The sequence below is a fragment of the Gekko japonicus genome, unplaced genomic scaffold, assembly GCF_001447785.1.
Source record: "Gekko japonicus isolate JY-2015 unplaced genomic scaffold, Gekko_japonicus_V1.1 scaffold860, whole genome shotgun sequence".
NCBI classification, from domain to species: Eukaryota; Metazoa; Chordata; class Lepidosauria; order Squamata; family Gekkonidae; genus Gekko; species Gekko japonicus.
Window position 1 is genome coordinate 404 of NW_015172580.1, and position 18,200 is coordinate 18,603.

At 43.1% G+C, this 18,200-nt stretch overlaps 1 protein-coding gene across 1 annotated transcript in view; it reads right to left on the bottom strand.

The window, feature by feature from the left end:
* Window positions 1-870: 870 nt before the first annotated feature.
* Window positions 871-18,200, bottom strand: part of LOC107119023 (GRIP and coiled-coil domain-containing protein 2-like) — a gene marked incomplete at its 3' end in the record, with an annotated part of 28,368 nt that continues 11,038 nt past the window's right edge. Inside the window, exons 6-15 of the mRNA XM_015421446.1 lie at window positions 11,941-14,421; window positions 9,157-9,217; window positions 7,929-8,029; window positions 7,087-7,185; window positions 5,363-5,482; window positions 4,071-4,235; window positions 3,873-3,977; window positions 2,409-2,571; window positions 1,060-1,160; window positions 871-948 (exon numbers count right to left, since the gene is read on the bottom strand). Of these exons, the coding sequence (XP_015276932.1) occupies window positions 871-948; window positions 1,060-1,160; window positions 2,409-2,571; window positions 3,873-3,977; window positions 4,071-4,235; window positions 5,363-5,482; window positions 7,087-7,185; window positions 7,929-8,029; window positions 9,157-9,217; window positions 11,941-14,421 (3,474 nt within the window). The remainder of the gene's footprint in view (window positions 949-1,059; window positions 1,161-2,408; window positions 2,572-3,872; window positions 3,978-4,070; window positions 4,236-5,362; window positions 5,483-7,086; window positions 7,186-7,928; window positions 8,030-9,156; window positions 9,218-11,940; window positions 14,422-18,200) is intronic.

Below are 18,200 nucleotides of genomic sequence, written 5' to 3' on the forward strand. Positions count from 1 at the left end.
TGCAATATTTATCGTTATCTTGCTTTTTATTCTCCTGTCCTCTACCTCTGTAATCCACTTTCTGCATTGTTTATGGTAAGTCATGCCTTAGGCCGTTTTTCGTTTGCCCTGTTTTCTAATTCTGTAATCCGAGTCTTATCGCATTGCTTACTGGACATCTGACGCTAGCTGACTTAATTATTTTTATATTTTGTAATCCGCCTTTCATCTCAGCAAGAAAGGCAAGCCATAAATAAAGCAAACAAGACAAAATAAAGCCTGATTTTAATAGGAACCTTAAAAAGCATATGCTTAAACCATATTCCAGTGGATCAATTAGACTGAAAAGAGGATTAACTTTCACTTTGCCCATTAAAGGGGATCATCACTGGCCCATTAAGTGGGATTATCATCACATAACTTCATTTATGACGTGATCATATGACTTCTGAAGTGCTCTGCTTGCTTGTGCATGCCCTTGCTTTACTTAATCAAAGCACCTCTAGCTTATACCAAGATGCAAGTTGCAGTACAGATTTCTTAGCCCATTCAATACTGTTTGCCTGCCTGCCAAGGGAATTAAAAGCAAGGTTTATTCTCTACCTCTTTTACTCTCACAGATAAACTTATTGAACACATCAGAAAAAGAGCTGCAACAATACCCAGATCCTAGATGCACTGACTTGAAGGTTCAGCTGATTTCAAGACAAGCCATTTGATAGGAAAGTAGTTAAGAGCATAATCGCAGCTTCCAAAACAGAGTTTGAGAAGATGGCACCAAGGGTAAGCCACACAGACTGTGAAGACGGCTTAAAATAAAAACTTTGGCTCCCACTCTGGTAGTACCACCCACTCCCACTACTCAGGAGAAAAAATGTTTATTTTCCTTGCCTTGTAAACTTCCACTTGCTGCTGACTGGCTTCCAACTCTCCTTTTAAAGATGCCTGAATTTTCAGAAGTTCATTTTCCTACAAGACACAAGCATAGTAAAGGTGACACTATGAAAGGCAAGACACCTAGGGGCAGCATTAGTTTGTTACAAGAAAACCAGGCTGAACAAACAGTAAAGAAGGACTCACTGTTTGTTTCAAGTCGGCCAGCTCTTTTTTTGTTTTCACCAGCAGCTGTTTGATCTTGGAGTTCTTATTCTCAAACTGCTGTGCAGAGGCCTGAAATGACTCTAGTGAATTAAACAGGTAGTTATAAATAACAACATTCCAGGACATTTTATTAAAGTGTTTTCCTGGTTTCGTGTTTTCTGAAAATTTCATAAAGATGGGTGTTAATGGTGCTTCCATTGTGCACCTTCATTTCAACACTAGTTAAAGCTATGTAAAATACATATTAGTTCTTTAATTTTTTTAAAAAATATTAAAATACTTTTTTGGGGGGGAAAGTATCCTAAGCACAATTGACAATACTTTTAAAAAACACAATAGCAGCCACAAAATAGCCTTATTATAACCCACAGCTGTGAAAAGGGAACTTCATATTACATCCAGTCCTCTATCAGCATAAGGACAACCAGTCTTTGCCATGTTCCCTTTTCCAAGCAGTTGCTTCTGACACCAGGAAAGCTGATTCCCAAGGTCACAAGGTATGTGTGAACTAACAGCAATGCACTGAGAAGGGAGAAGGAGGGGAAACCACTCCTCCTCTTTACAGACAGTTTGGGGTAGTGGTTACAAGCACAGACTCCAATCTGGGAGAACTGGGTTTGATTCCCCACTCCTTCACATGCAGCTGCTGGTGTGACCTTGGGTCAGTCATAGATTCTCTCAGAGCTGTTCTTTCAAGGGCAGTTCTTGAGAGAGCTCTCTCAGCCCCACCTACCTCACAGGGTGTCTGTTGTGGGAAGGGGAAAAGGATTGTAAGCCTCTCTCCTTCGGGTAGTGAAGGGCAGGGTATAAACCCTATCTCCTCCTCCTCCTCGTCTTCTTCTTCAACAACCACAGATCCACTGATAGAAGACAATCTATTTTGATCTCTCTTCAGTGCAGCTTCTGACCCACATGGCTGGTCCATGTGGGTCCTGCAACCCTGGGAATCAACTTTCCTGAGGGTTGGAGTGGACTGTCAGGTGGGAGAAACATGGCAAAGACCTACATATACCAGTGCCAGTATGTTCTGCTGACAGACTGTTGTCTAACCCTCTGAGAAATGGTGCCTGCCCAACAGGATATCACATTTGTACATGTTCTAGCATGCCCTTGATCTTCCTAGCAAAATGTTTCAGCATCTACTTAAAGCAACTTCTGGGACATTATTTGCATCTACTGAACTAGTGCTATTAAACTTTGCTTGCATGATACTATAAATACCCTGCTTCTTTACAATTACTCAGGTGTATGCACAAAATCCCCTTGCTACATTGAAATATACACTGAACCTTTAGACAAAAGGAATGTAGAGACAATGCAATGCTCACCCATTTCACCTTGCAGCGTCTCTTGCTTTTGCTTCTGGATTTTAATCTCTTGCTCAAGATCCTCAATTCTGCTGCCTCTGTCACTCAGCTTTTGATTCAGTTCTTTAACCAAACGCTCATAATCAGCTATTTCCATGTCCATCAGTGTACTCTTCTGAGCATCCTGTATGTTATCATTTAAGCAGACGATATTTACAGTATTAAAATTTAGAACTCCACTGGTCAAATCTTTTTTGAGCAGGGGTTGGACAAGATGGCCTGTATGGTCCCTTCCAAAACTTATAGCCCCAGTCCTTGCTCTCGATCCGGCGAAGCGCCTCTTTGGTGGTGCGCACCATGCGCTCTGCCTGTCCATTAGTTGCCGGGTGGAACGGGGCGGAACAGACGTGGCGGATCCCGTAGTACCTCGTGAAGTCCTGGTACTCGCTCGAGGTAAACGCCGTCCCGTTGTCCGTGACGAGGGTGTCAGGGAGACCTTGGGCGCTGAAGATGCGGTGGCTCAAGTGGTTAAGACGCTGAACTGCAGACTGTGGAAGGTCAGTAGTTCAGCAGTTCAAGACCCGGGTGCCGCATGACGGAGTGAGCTCCCGTCTCTAGTTCCAGCTCCTGCCAACCTAGCAGTCCGAAAGCAAGAAATTGCAAGTAGATAAATAGGTACCACTTCAGTGGGAAGGTAACAGCGTTCCGTGCGCCTTGGTGTTTAGTCATGCCGGCCACATGACCACGGAAACGTCTTCGGACAGCGCTGGCTCTTTGGCTTTGAAACGGAGATGAGCACCGCAACCCTAGAGTCGGATTCGACTGGCTTTCGAGCAAGGGAACCTTTACCTTTACTAAAAAAATTCTAGATAATTCTGAAGTGCTTCCAAGAACATTCAAGTGGTACAGTTGTAAGTAGCTCTGAGAGCAATTGCCAGCTCTGCTCCCAGAAACAGTATACAGCTTTTTAGGCAATGTTTGCCTGCAATCTACAAACCAGTTACTGCAAAGCAGTTGTGTTAATGTCAATAGGAACTCTGTGGAGCAGACGGCAAATAATTAGTCCACCAAGTGAATCCTTACTATCTGACACAAACTGGAAAGAGGGCAAATTTAAACATATTTGGCAGAGTGTAGCCTGATCCACTACCTCTCTTAAGTTTTATCACCTCCCAGCCAGTTTTAATATTCCCTCTGCCATATGGTGAAATAATTCAACTCAGTCTGTAATACAAAGAGAAAGAGGCGGGGCTATACAGACAGGAACCAGTTGACCTATCAATGGCTCCCGCTGAATTCTATGTGACCAAGGAAAGGGAATGCAGTCACTGACTCTCGGAAGGGGGCTTTTCTTGTTTGTTTGCGCCTCTGGTCCTGACAAGCATGAGTGCTTCCCCTGATGTTAAGCCCATGAGATCAGCCCGCCCAGATCACAGATGCTCACTCAGACCATCATCCTGGTGGTTACCAGGCATCGCAATCTACCTTCTTTGCCATCTCCAGTTCTTCCAAGACTTTTTGGAGATGCTTTCTTTCTTTCTGGAGTTGGGCCTGCAGATCCTCAACTTCTTTCGCAGTGGTGCTGTGCTCCTGCAATAACAGTTTAAGCGCTGTTCATTGAGGAAAAATATATATAACTATTTTGGGTCAGTTTCTGGGTTTTTTTAAAAGACTCTGGCTTACCTTTATTTTTTGTTCTTTTAGAAGTTTTTCAGCTTCGAGTTCTTTGTCTGTTTTTGCTTTGGCTTTCTGCATTTCTAACAGCTGGGTCTCCAATAGCTTGGTGTTGGTCTGCAGAGTCTCTATTCGAGCCAAGAGGTCTTCGTTAGCAGAGTGCCACTGGTCTTGCTAAAAGGGGTATTCGCAACAAGCATGGAAAGAAACAGTCAGTCGAGATTAGGGATGGGCATAAACTGGGGGAAACTGAAAGGGCTCTGTTTAAATGGCTCTCATAGACACTGCATGCACCTGGAAGTGAACACACACAGGCATCGGTATTGGGGGGGGGGGGTAATTCTGAAAGTCAGTTGGAGCCAACCAACCTTTAGCATTACTCCTGCCCCATTTGTGCCCATCCCTAGCGGAGCTCTCATTTGCAAAGGATGTCTTCTGGGCTTTGGAAAAAATGTGTTCCAAGCCTCTAGACAATTCCACACAGGATACTTCCCTAACCCGAAGAACACATATAGGTGTTTAAAAAAAGAAAAATGGAAAAAAAGAAATCCATACAAACCTATTCTGTGCAACAGATACAAGGCAAAGATGCCTACTTTCCCAGGTGTATACTCCTTAGGAAACCATGACTAGGTTCTCAACCAGTATTCAGTGACATGACCTATATAAGTTATGATCTATGTCAGTTGCACCATTGTAGGAAACATGTTTTATGTGCAGTGACCCTGAACCTGACCTGCAGCAGCCAGCAAGTTTTCGGTAAAATAGCAATTTGTTTTCTAGCTCCGTGCTTGGGGGGAAAAAATTAAGAATGACAAAACACCAAAAAATGTTTAGTTATTCCACAATGCCTCAAAAGAAGTAAGCACATTAAGTGTTTCTGAAGCAAAGCAGAATAAATCAAAACAATTTAAATCAGAACGATGGTATAAGAAATGTTTTTAATTTGCTTTTAAAATATTAATAGTATTTTGATATTAATATATTTAAGATTACATTTAATATAATGTAATATTTATAATGTAATATTTATTCCCCTATCAAGTCTGTTTATGTATGGGAAAAAATATGGTTAGTTGATGGATTCTGAACATTTAATACATTTTTAAAGGAACAAAAAGCCTTTCATCCAAATGCATTAGAACATATTAAATTTGTCCCCCGTAAATAAAATAAACCCCGATATAATCAGGGATAGAATGCTCTTTGACATATAAGAAGAGAGGAGTTTAACACTCTGTGTTGAGGGATTCTGGATAGGAAAGATGCTGAAGTATCATATGTAGCTATATCAGGGGTACCTGCTGAGTTGATGTGTCCAGTTGTCTTGTAAGATCCTCTATATGACGTTCCAAGTTCCGAGATCGGTCTTTTTCAAAATCCAGCTGTTCTGCTTGCTTGTCAAACTCTATTAAGAGATTCTTGGAATACATACAAATACCTTTAAACTTTTGTTAAACAAACAGGCACCACTAATGTGCTAAGCATGCAAGCAATAGTATGTACATCTATTTTTATTTATCATAAAACCAGAAGTACCCTAGAGGAAAAGAGCGAGAGAGAGCGAGAGAGAGAGAGAGAGAGCGAGAGAGAACTATTCCCTCCTACGGAAATAGCACTGAAATTTTTGTTTACTGGCAAACCATCAGCAAGATCTGCATGGACGTATCCAATGGCAACTTTGTGGTTATATCCCTGCAAGGGTGGTTCAAAATGTGTTTGTCAACATGTACTGGCCCAGCAGTTGGTACACCCCATCATTTGTTTGCTGAACCTTTCAGTGTGGATTCAAGTAACAAGCAGCTGTTTAGAGGCTCATTTAAACAAGATCGGGGGGGGGGGGGTGGGACAGCACCATGGGGAGGCCGATGGGGGTACCCTCATCACCAAATCCACACACCTAGTGGCAAACAGATGTGTGTTCAGGATCAAGGTTAAGCACTACACTTTTTTAATGACAGCAAAATGGCAGTTTTATTGGGGGGGCATCTACATTATACTAGTGTTGAATTAAGAATTAAGTAGCTAGTTTGTGGCATGCATACAGGAAATGTCAGCATAGTTGCAATGAAATGCAAAGTCTGACTCCTCTGAAATTAGGCAAGTGGAAACATAAACGCAAAATTGTGTGAAAACTTGTTAACCCAAATGGAGGCACTGCCATTAGCAAAGAATGGCAAAGTTGACTCTGCCTTTCCATATGATGCTCATTCTGCTTAGGCAATAAAGGAGATGGAGATAAAGGGCAGTTCCCTTTATTTTTTCCAACTGGATCACTTTCAGAAGAAGAAAAATCCTAATCCTCTGCATGATCTCTCTGTGAGTTTTGTGCAATATTCTAGAAGACTGCAATAAATATTAAAAAGGGGGAAAAGTGGTAACCTAAGTAGCTGAGGCCCTGACCTGGATAGTCCAGGCTAGCCCAATCTTGTCAGATCCTGGAAGCTAAACAGGGTCAGCCCTGGTTAGTACTGGATGGGCAACCACCTAGTACCCCGAGTCACTACATAGAGGCAGGCGATGGCAAACCACCTCTGAATGTCTCTTGTTTTGAAAACCCCATAGAGTTGCCACAAAATTAAATTTAAATTAATAATCGTATGGCATTGTGTGTAGTATAGCCAGGAGATCCTAAGATTGTCTGGCATCACAAATCAGCTGTGACTTAACAGGAAGGAAGGAAGGAAGGAAGGAAGGAAGGAAGGAAGGAGCAGCTAAGGAGAACAGCAGTTTATTTCTCAGTTGGGGCAAGAAAATCCACACCAACAAAACAACTGGCAGCTTTCTGCCACAGTACAGTTTGCTGTAAACAAGGCACCTACTTATAATTCCACAGCAGCTTTAACAGATGCAAAGTTGGTGCAAGCCCTGCTTTGACTAAGAAAGCAATCCTAAACTGGTCTACCCAGAATCCTACTCAGGTCTATTCAATGGGGCTTATTTTCAGGGAATTGTCCTTAGAGACTACACTGTAAGTGTTTCAAGCATGTAAATCATATATGAAGATAAAGCAACTGCATTTTACCTTATAGCCCTCTGCTCCCTGAATGATCTCTCCCATTGAAGAAGAGAGCTGCTCTCTCTCAGACCGTGTTCGCTCCAGCTCTTCTCTAAGCGACTGCATCTAAGGGCACAGTCCAATACAGCTCTGTTAATTACAATATTCATATTAAGTACATTCCCATCTCATTCTGTTCAGAAGACTCATGGTTCAAATCAAGATAAAATACTAGCAAGAGCATGAATCAAAATCACCAAACTACAGGCCAAGCTATAGCTGGATGCCATTCTGAAGAAAAGGATCATATACTGCCCCTGAGAGATGCTTAAGACAGAAGGAAATTCCAGAATCAGAAAGTAGCCATGGATCTATATTGCCTTGATTTCTGAATGCATAGCATGGATTGTATAACAAAGCCCTTAGTTGTGAGAAAAAGAGCAGAGGAAGTACATAGCATCTAAGTTATGTGTGAGGCTTGCTAATCACAATGGTTTCCATCTTCTCAGGCTCACCTACATCCCGTCATCTAATATGACCGAACCGTTTTTCAAAACTGAGACTACGTGACTAGGACCAGATGAGAAGAAAAGAGTTACCAGCACACTGATGGCATCCAGATTTCTAGGGGCCTCCAACACAAATTAAACAGGACAAAACAGAACCCCGTGGAACTTGATATTCTAATCAGAGAATTACCTACCAGAAAGCTCTAGAATCATCCTGAGAAGAACAAATGGAACAATTTAAAAGCAGACCTCAAAAGGCTTGTGTGGCTTCACCATGGGATTACAAATCTCTCACTGTGTGTGGAATTATTGTTTAATTTTTCATTTATTTAAAATTTTTAAAGATCAGATGCAAGTTACCTCTTTTCTGCTAGAATCCAGCTCCTTCCTTAATTTCATGGCAACGGCTTTAATTTTATTTAATTTTTCTTCCTTCTCTTTCAGCTGTGTTTCTAAATTCACTAAAGCAAAGAAAAAGTCACCTTAAAATGTGAGGAAGAATTAATAGTTATTTCAGCTCAGCTATTTGGTTTAAATGACTCAGAGCCATTTAGACCCCTGCTTTCTGCTCCCCACGAAAAGCAGCACAGAGGAAAAAGCAGGGGTTTAAACTTTAAATGTCTCACAAACCAGGTCTCTTCATGAACCAACCACCCTGTTCATATGGTTTCATGGTTCAGCCATGACCCAAACTGCAAAAATTAGGTTCATGTCCATCCCACTGAACTGAACGGATTCAGACATGTGTGACTCTGGGATTATTGTGGCACAATTATTCATGTTAATGATCTGCTTCATCAGTTATAACATAATCCACAAAGATTAGGCTACAGTGTGCTACAAAGGCAAAGTTGTGGCTCCAATACCCTACATCTTAACAAAACCTTAACTCAAAGAACAAGTTAAACCAGGACAAAATAAGCAAAAATCTCTACATGAGTAGGTCTGTGCAGAAAAGCTCTCCCCATGGCCATCAAGCTCACTGTGAGTTCTCTCTGTAAAGAAAGGATGTTGTAATTCACACTGGATCAATGTTCACATAACAGCATGACCACATGTTGGTCTATTTTTCAGATCTTGCTCAACTCAGGTAGCAGGGCAACCTCTTTGATACCAGAGATGACAACTGGACATTTTAAACGCTAGATTTGCAAATGGTCATGGAAACTTGAGATAAACTGTCTGAAAACTGTGCTTTTCAGGATTCTAACAAAAAAGTTTCTAAAAGCGTATGAGCTGAGCTCTGTGTGAATCATACACCATATTTTGCTATCCTCTTTATAAGAGCAGCCTATTCCCATGAGCGGCTGCTTATTTCAGCTACAGGGTTTTGTGCTGACTCGGAGCAACTGCATTCGCTGTTTTCCATAGCCTACAGTGGCATTCAGTCATACATAGGGTGTGTATAAAAATTAACAAGAAGGTGTGAGGAGCAAAAGCCTTTTGTATAATCCTCTAAGTGACTACAGAAGCACGGCTTAGTTATATTTACATATTGTCTCTATTTGGGAATTATGACAATGCACTCAAAGAAACACTAAACACAAGGATTTACAAAGTAATGCAGATTGCAAAGGTTTAAAGTTACCTATTTTTTGTGAGTCCAGTGCTTCTTGGTCACTCTTAACAGAAGACTCTGCTGCGGAATTCTGGATTGTAAACAAAATGAGTTAGATGGGCACCCCGCTGCTACCCGCGCCCGGAGGTCTTGCAAGGTAAGCCGGGCAGAGCAGCCTCTGATGAAAATGTATCAATTTATTGCTGCTTGGGGACATTCTTCTGACAGCAACAGGAATGGATGCCACCGAGTTGGTCCCAAAACTGGAGTGCCAAGTGCCAAATCTGCAGCAAAGCTGCCGGCACCTGATGAGTGCCAGCAGCCTGATCCTATACTCTGATCTGCTGGGTAGCTAAGCATAGGTCTGGGCTCACAATATTGCTGTGTTGGCAACCAGTATCGATATGCATACCACAAAGAGAACAGATAAAAATGGTATGGAGAAATATTACTTTGAACAAATAAATCCCAGCATCATCTGTTAGGTGGCCTTGCTGAAAACAAACATCATACTTATGGCAACAGGTTTCGTCAAGCAACAACTATTATAAGTCACCAAAAAATCAGTACTCGTCCCCTCCACACTCAGTTAAGCGGACAAAGGAGCCTTTGGAGCCTATGAAGAGTTTTACCCTTTTCCATTTAAAGTACGTTTTGGCAGACTTTTAAAGGCAGTCCGTCAGACATTGCTGGGCCCATTCTCCAACATGAAAGACTTCTCCCTTTGGCAGAAGACTCCATACGCAGCTGACCAGAGTGGTGAGGATACAACCCACAGGTCTGAACTGGAAGCTGATTAACTTCCTGATCACAAATCTGACCTCTAGTCCAGGCACCCATCTTTTACTTGTTTATTCAGGATTAAAGGCTGAATGATGAGTCTGCCTCGGTGAAAACCAAGCAAGAAGGGAAGACATACTTAGTTCTAATTATTTCAAACAGCAGACAAGCAAATAAACTGTTTATGGACTGTACTGCTTCACACTGTGGGAAAGCAGCTAAAATTATTTACTACTACTAATAATAAAGTGCCATCAAGTTGCAGCCAATTTATGGCAACCCCCTTAGGATTTTCCAGGAAAGAGACAAACAGGTGTGGTTTGCCACTGCCGACCTCTGCACAGCAACCCTGGTCTTTCTTGGTGGTCTCCCATCCAAGTGCTAACCATGGCAGACACAAGCGCTGATGAAGTTGGACTAGTCAGGGCTATTCAGGCTGCTAAAACGATTGAATACCCCATTTCAAACAAAATATCTACACATGGAAGAACTGGCATGGCAAAGAAAAAGAACCCCTCTCTCTGCATCAGAGACATCCTTGGAAGGCACTACTGGCCTTGGTTTCCTGGCAATAATTAATAATAATGATTATTATCATATGGCATTGCGTGTGGTATAGCCAGGAGATCCTAAGACTGTCTGGCAGCCGGAAGTTCTAGCTTTTTTAGCATTATGCACCACTAGGTGGCAAGCTAGACTTGTTCTTTTAAGGCAAGAGACGTTTCAGAGGTGGCTTGCCATTGCCTGCCTCTGCATCATGACCCTGGTATTCCTTGGAGGTTGCCCTTCAAAATAATAGCCAAGGCTGACCCTGCTTAGCTTCCAAGATCTGATGACATCAGGCTAGCCTGGGCTATCCAGGTCATCCTTGGCGAATGCATATAATGCCTAAAGGCTTCCCCTAACACTGTGTCTACTGTAGCAAACTACACTACACACGCAGCACATGCAACTGCTGTGTGAAACGTGAATAAGTCTCTATCCTTGGTGAATGCATATAATGCCTAAAGGCTTCCCCCAACACTGTGTCTACTGCAGCAAACTACACTACACACGCAGCACATGTAACTGCTGTGTGAAACGTGAATAAGTCTCTCAATACCACTGAGTCCACAAGGGACTGCAGGTTGTCAAAATGAAACAGGAATCCTCCAGCAGCACCTTAAGGATTTAACAAAATTTATTCCAGCATAAGCTTTCATGAGGAAGGGAACACTTCACAGATGCACTGGAGCATGTACCCATTAGGTATATGCATTTATAAAGGCTGCAAACAGAAAGGGGGTGGGCGTTACAAAAAGAGGCCAGATTTTTAAAAAGATCCGACCCAGTGTAACCAGCCCCAGCTCATGCTGTGATGAATTTTGTTAGTCTTTCTTTATTTCTTCACATTTATAGCCCTCCCTCCCCAGAGGCGGACTCAGGGCGGGTAACAACATATCGTTTATACAAAATATATTAGTTAATGTAATAACATTAAAATTTAAAGCATCGTCATAAATATTAAAATGGTGGTCACAGCTAATAACAAAGAATTTCTTTCCTAGCTGTGGGAGGTTCCTGACCATAGACAGTAGTTGCTAACAGAGTGACGACCACCTCAGGGAGGCCATATGTGGATGTCCGCTGCCTCGGCCAAAGGCCTGGCGGAACAGCTCCGTCTTGCAGGCCCTGCAGAACTGAAATCGATCCCGCAGGGCCCTGATCTCAATGGGGAGCATGTTCCACCAGGCAGGGGAGGGGCCAGGGTGGAAAAAGCCCTGGCCCTGGCCAAGGAAAGACGGATATCTTTCAGGCCAGGGACTACCAGCAGGTGTTGATCCATAGGGCATAAGGCTCTTCGGGGCTTCTACGGGAAGAGGCGGTCCTTCAGATATGTCGGTCCAGGTTACAGAAGCCAAAAGACTCCTGTTTTGTTTTTATTTAATTAATCTGGAATTATCTTCATGGGGGATGTCAAGTTACATTATCTTTCCTTTCATGCATTAGGGCCCGAGAGCGTGAGTTTGAGTACATCACTGATAGAAGACTAACCTTTAGGACAGAAAGCTCAGCCTGCACGCTGCTCAGTTCAGACTCCTTTTGTTCTAGAATTGAGTTCAGATTTTTCTTCTCTTCTTCTAAATTGTTTTCTTGCTCTTTCATCTTACTTTCACAACCTGCGAGTTTTTCATAAATATCTTCAATGCAAGCCAAAAGACTTTGGTTCTCAGCCTTGACTTTCTCACTGGCGTGGGTCAGCTCTTGGATATCTAGCTGGAGGGCTTCTTTTTCCGACAAGGCTCCTTCCAGCTCTTCTCTCAAAAGGCATTTTTCTTTTTCAGAGTTATCCAGCAGAGATTGCAGCTCTAGACAAGAAGCTGTATTTTCTTCCTGGAGCCTCCTGATCTCCTCCTGTAAGAGAGCATTGTCATCCTTCTGCCGAGTCAGATTCTGTTTCTCTTCCTTCATTCTTGCCAAGGATTCCCTTGCCGCTTGCAGGAGAGCAACAACATCGTGCTCTTCATTTTCATCTGGACATCCAGATCCCATTTGTTCAAGGAGGCTGCACAACTGACTGGCTACAAGGGACTTGAAGGACTTTTCCTCGTCAAGGAGCTTCTCTACGTGGTCTTTTTCATCGCTGGCCATTTTTAGTTTCATTTCCAAGCCATCCACTTTCTCTTTAAACACCAGCCATTCCTCTTTTTCAGACGCCATGCTCTGCAGCTTCTTATCAACACCATCTCTTTCTTCTTTTAGTTTGTTACTTTCATCGTGAAGGCTCTTGACTTCAGACGACAGACGCTCCCTGTCTTGCTGAAGAGCTTCAGTTTGTTGCTCTAATTTTTGGAGTTTCTGCTGACTATCTTCTTTTTCCACTGAAGCGCCTCTCAATTCCTCTTTTAATTCCTCTGCCTGCTGTTCTAATTCGTGGTTGCAAAGGCGAAGAGTCTCAGCCTGCTGTTGAAGTACCAGGACCTCTGCTCGCTCTGCTTTGCACTGTTCCTGGAGGTTTTTGATTGTCTCCATGGAGCATCTGACCTCATCGGACACGGTGCTGTATTGAGAGCAAAGCTCTCGCTCCTTCTCTTCCAGCTCCTTTACGGCAGCATCTCTTTGAAGAAGAGAAGCAACAAGTTTCTCATTTTCCTCCTGAAGCACCCTGGTTTTAAGTCTGAGCTCTTCCACTTCCTCTCTTTTGCAAGAAAGCTGTTCCACCTCTTCCCGAAGGCGATTCACCGTCTCCAGAAGAATGTCCTTTTCACTGAAAGCAGCTATAAGCTTCTTCTGTAGTTCATCAACATCCAAAGCCTGCTGTTGCTTCATTGATTTGAATTCTTGGCTTATCTTGCCAGCCGATTCTCCTAATTCAGCTTGTAGGGTTTCCATAGTTTCTCTCAAGCTTTCGTAGCTATCAATTGCTTCTTCTTTTTCCAGAATATACTTCTGACACTGTTCCTTAAGATCTAGGATTTCCTGAGCCAGTGATCTGTTTTCTGTCTCTAAACTTGATGACAATGTTTGTTTCAGTTCACACATTTCTTTCTTGTGCCTTGCCACAAGATCTTGAATTTCTAGGCTATGCTCTTGTGCAATCGTCTCACACTGCTCTCTTCTGGCCTCAAGCTCCAATTTTAGTTTTTCAATTACACAGCAATGATCTTCTTTGGCAAGCTGCAGTTCATTGATTTTGAACTCCAAATCCTCCCGTTCATGAAAATATTCGTCCTTCATATGCTGGACTTCCATTTCTAGTTTCATCTTAACATTATTCATATAGGTTACTTCATCTTGCAGTATACTGTGTTGAGATTCCAGTTCTTTTAGAGCACTCTCTAAGTGCCTGGCCTTTCCCCTCAGTTCTGACTCGAGAGGTTCATTTCTATTCTCTGTTTGGTTGTCTTCATTTTTAGTTAAAGCCTGTCTTAAGCACTCCAGTTCACATTCATACTTCTCTTTGCAAGCATGTAATTCATTCTGCAAGATTTTCTCTCGCACCTCATACTGTTCTCTCAAGTCCTGCTGTAACCGTTCTACCTTATTTCGTTCTTCTTCACACACATTCGCAGAAGCTTCGAGCTGGTGCATCAAATCGGACACCTCCTCTTGGTGTGAAGTCTTCAGTTTCACCAGTTCTTCATTTAACTTATCAATTTCATTTTGGTAACCCCGAGGATTGTTTTCAATAACATTTTGCAGATCAGAAATTTCTTTCTCCTTAGCTTCACTGCAGGCTCCCAACCGCTTCTCCAGATCTGAGATCTGTTGCTCATACACAGCCTTTGTTTGGTGGACCCCTTCCTCTAGTCTTTTGACTTCTTCTTGCCAATTACTGTGAAATTTAAGTTGGTCCAAGAGCTCTTCTTGTTTCCTCCTTTCTGCATGCAGTTCCTTCTGCAGCGCTGCCAAAGTTTCATCATATCTGGACTGTGCCATTACCATTTCATTTTTAAGACTCTCAGTTTCTTTCAGGTAGTCGGCGCTCAGTTGCACAAGTTTCTTCTGTGATTCTTCATCCTTGACAATAGCAGCCTAATTGGGAAAAAAGAAGAAAATATATGTGGCAGTTATCAAACACATATACTTCAACAAGTTTAGAACTGTTACAAGTACAAAATCAAATCTATGAAGTCAGCACCTGTCCTGACCTCAAAATAAGGCCATTTTATAGATCTGTCAGTCAAGGAACAGAGAAAATAAAGAAATGTCCTTTTAAGCCATTTTTAATCTGCTTTTCTCTCATGAGGGACTCAAAGCAGAGGAAGGAAAGAATACAATAGAAAACAGGGAGACAGAGAAGAAGTCATAATCCCACGCCAGCCGGAGGAAAAAAATGAAGCAGGCAAGTAAGAAAACATAGAGGGAAGATAAAGGATAAGGAGGACATGGTGACAGTATGACAATCCATGGCTGAAGCCACCTGAAATAGATCAAAAAAAAGTATGTCAGGTGAACTTTATAAGTGTCAGGGGTCCATGGTTATTACAGACCACTCTGATCATGAACTCTTTACACTGAATTTCAACCTATCAAGGATTGGAGAGTATTGGGGCCTTTAACACTACAGTGTAATTCTTCTTACTACTAGAGAAGTTCACTGGATCAATATAGAAGAAGAAGAAGAGATTGGATCAGAGAAGTTCACTGGATCAATATACCATTGAACTTAGAAAGAGCCTAAAAGGAAGATATGCAACCTAAAATTGGATGATTAAAAACTGTCGTAAGTGTAGTCCCTTCCCCTCCCCACAACAGACACCCTGCGAGGTAGATGGGGCTGAGAGAGCTCTTTCAAGAACTGGTCTTTCAGGAACAGCTCTTGTCAGAACTATGGCTTGCCCAAGGTCATCCAGCAGCTGCAAGTGGAGGAGTGGGGAATCAAACCCGGTTCTCCCAGATTTGAGTCCGCACACTTAACCACTACGCCACTGGCTCTCAGTACCATTGTACTTAGAAAGAGCCTAAAAGAAAGATATGCAACCTAAAATTGGATGATTAAAAATTGTCGTAAGTGTAGACACAACTAAGTTAGCACACCCATCAGCCTTGTGCCAGAAGACTGTAATCTAAACCAGAACACATGCATGAGATCTGCACACAACTAGCATTACAATTCCGGCACCTACTGGGAGCTCAGGAGAGTGAATACGCATGAACCTGCCTTACACCAAGTCAGGTCTCTCAGGGTCAGCAGTCTACTCTAACTGGCAGCAGTTTTCCTGGCAGAAGCCTTTCACATCACCTACTACCTGATCCTGTTACTTGGAGACGCCAAGGATTGAACCTGGGATCTTCTGCATGAAAAAGCGATGCTCTTCCACCAAGCCACAATTCTTCTCAGACAACGGGGAAGTAAAATTTTATGCCAATTCCTCCTTCTTGCCACAGTGTCCTTCACTACCATGGCCCATGGTCACCCAAGGTCTTCCAGACTTTCAGAGCGGTTTCTCAGGGGGTGCAGGGGCAGAGGGGGAAGAAGCAAAGTTCCACTCGACTAATGTGGAATGCCTCCTGTTGGATAATCAGGGGGCAGGAGTGGCCAGGGGTGCCTTTCACCAGCTGCAGCCTTTCCTGGGCAGAAAAGACCTTTTTATGGGAAAAATCAACTGAACTTTACGCATGTGTTGGTTCAAACATAATATGAAACCAGGATTTAAATAAACCAATCACTGATTGACTGAACCTGTGCCGTCGCCTCAGTCCAGGTACCTCAAACCAGGATCTGAAGCCAAGACATCAAGTAGGGCTACTAACTACAGTTAGAACCCATATATCTCGGTTTGTTTCCCGCTGATGCTGAACACCTACAGAGCCTCTTTGGGGCAAGAGTGGCCCCAAAACTGCTGGCTCTTGCTAGTGTCCACCTCTCCCAAACAATGCTCCCTCTAACCTGTGGAGTCTTGTGAGCAAAGATTCTGCGTTGTGAGCTGTATAGAAATATTGATTTCTAAAGGTTTTATGCCTTCCCCTGGAATGTCTTGCTGATGCCATGCTGTTGTTCCTGTTGAAGCCAAATGGCCTCAATAGCCCTGCCATATAACCCCATATTCTTCACACTTCCATGCTGACAGAGACCAGATGGCCTCTGTCAAGCATGTCAGAAGCCCACGAAGCATGTCAGAAGGCACGTAGCCCATGGACTAGCTGAAATTTGGGGGTCACATGGCTGCAGGTGTGGCCTTCAGAGCTCTAGCCATTCAGATGTTGCACCCATGGCAACTCAACAATTGGACACTCCTATGTCTACTCCAATTGGCTCCTGGCCAGGGCTAATTTGCTAATAGATTGGGATTTTTAATTGTCTGATCCCTTGGAGAAGAGCTCTCTCTCTGTTCCTGTTTGTGAGATCTCGGATGGACACCTGAAATGCTGTCTTGCCATGCTGTCTCTGGGAGAGACAAAGAGCTCCTTTGTGAGTCTGAGCACATGGCTGCATGCTTGCACAAAGATGGTACCTGGACTATAACACTGGACAATCTTGGACTATAGATCATCTCTGGTAATTATGTAGAAGACGCTAAAAAACTTTGAGCTAGCTCACACTAACTCGGCTCAGAGGCAACACAGCTCCCAACCCCCTCGCCTTGCAAGAGACTCCCCTGTCTGCCTCCACCACCTCTGCTGCTCTCTTAAAGACACAGCAGCATAGCAAGCTCCTTCCATGCATCCCCAAAGGGCGAAAAAAGCAATGGCAAGAGTCCTGGCAGTCTCCCTTGTCTTTGCTCCATCCACTCAAGTACTTCACCCAAGCACCCTACTCAGTTAGCACACTTGGGAGGTAGGAAAGGCTGGATGGAGGGAAAGCAAACTGGCTACTACAACAGTTGGCAGAAAGTATTTGCGGGGGGGGGGTGTCAAAAAACTTGCCAGGGAATTTGATTCAAAAGTGTTGTTTGGGGGGAGGGGATGTAGTACTTGGCACAAATGTCAGAGAAGAAGAAGAGATTGGATTTATACCCCGCCCTTCACTACCCGAAGGAGTCTCAGAGTGGCTTACAAACGTCTTTCCCTTCCCCTCCCCACAACAGACACCCTGTGAGGTAGGTGGGGCTGAGAGAGCTCTCTCAAGAACTGCCCTTGAGAGAACAGCTCTAAAAGAATTTATGACTGACCCAAGGTCACACCAGCGGCTGCATGTGGAGGAGTGGGGGAATCAAACCCGGTTCTCCCAGATTAGAGTCCATGCTCTTAACCACTATACCAAACTGGCTCTCAGATAAACAGAGATCATACGGTTGAACGGGCAGTGCTCTGAAACTGGAAGTAGAAGGGTTAACAACTGCCTATACTGGTACATCCTTTGTTGTGGCCCCCATCGTGTGGAATGGCTTGGCTGAGGAGGTCTGGAAGGCTCCCACACTTCTGTCACTCCTCAGACTATGGAAAACAGAATTGTACAGGACGCCATTTCTCTAAAAGGGACAGGGCTATATTATAATGACATGGTTCAGGAAGGCAGATTGAACCACAAAGAAAGGAAGGGTATAAATGTTTAAAAAATAAATTTTATAAAGGGAATGGGACTGTGAACTATACCGCTGTGTTTGGTATCTATTATCTGTTTGCTTTGCTGTATGTATTATCTTGCTCTCACTGCATTGCCTTATACTTACGTAACGCCATTTTACGCACTGTGTAACATAATATGTCTAACATTTTATGCTTTGTTTTCAGATTTCCTACTCCTACTACATTGCTTATTAGATGTGTCATCCTATTGACTGCATTGACTTACACTGTGTTACCCACCTTGAATCTAAGTGAGAAAGGACAATCAAACAAACAAATGTAAAAGCCTGTCAGATTCATTA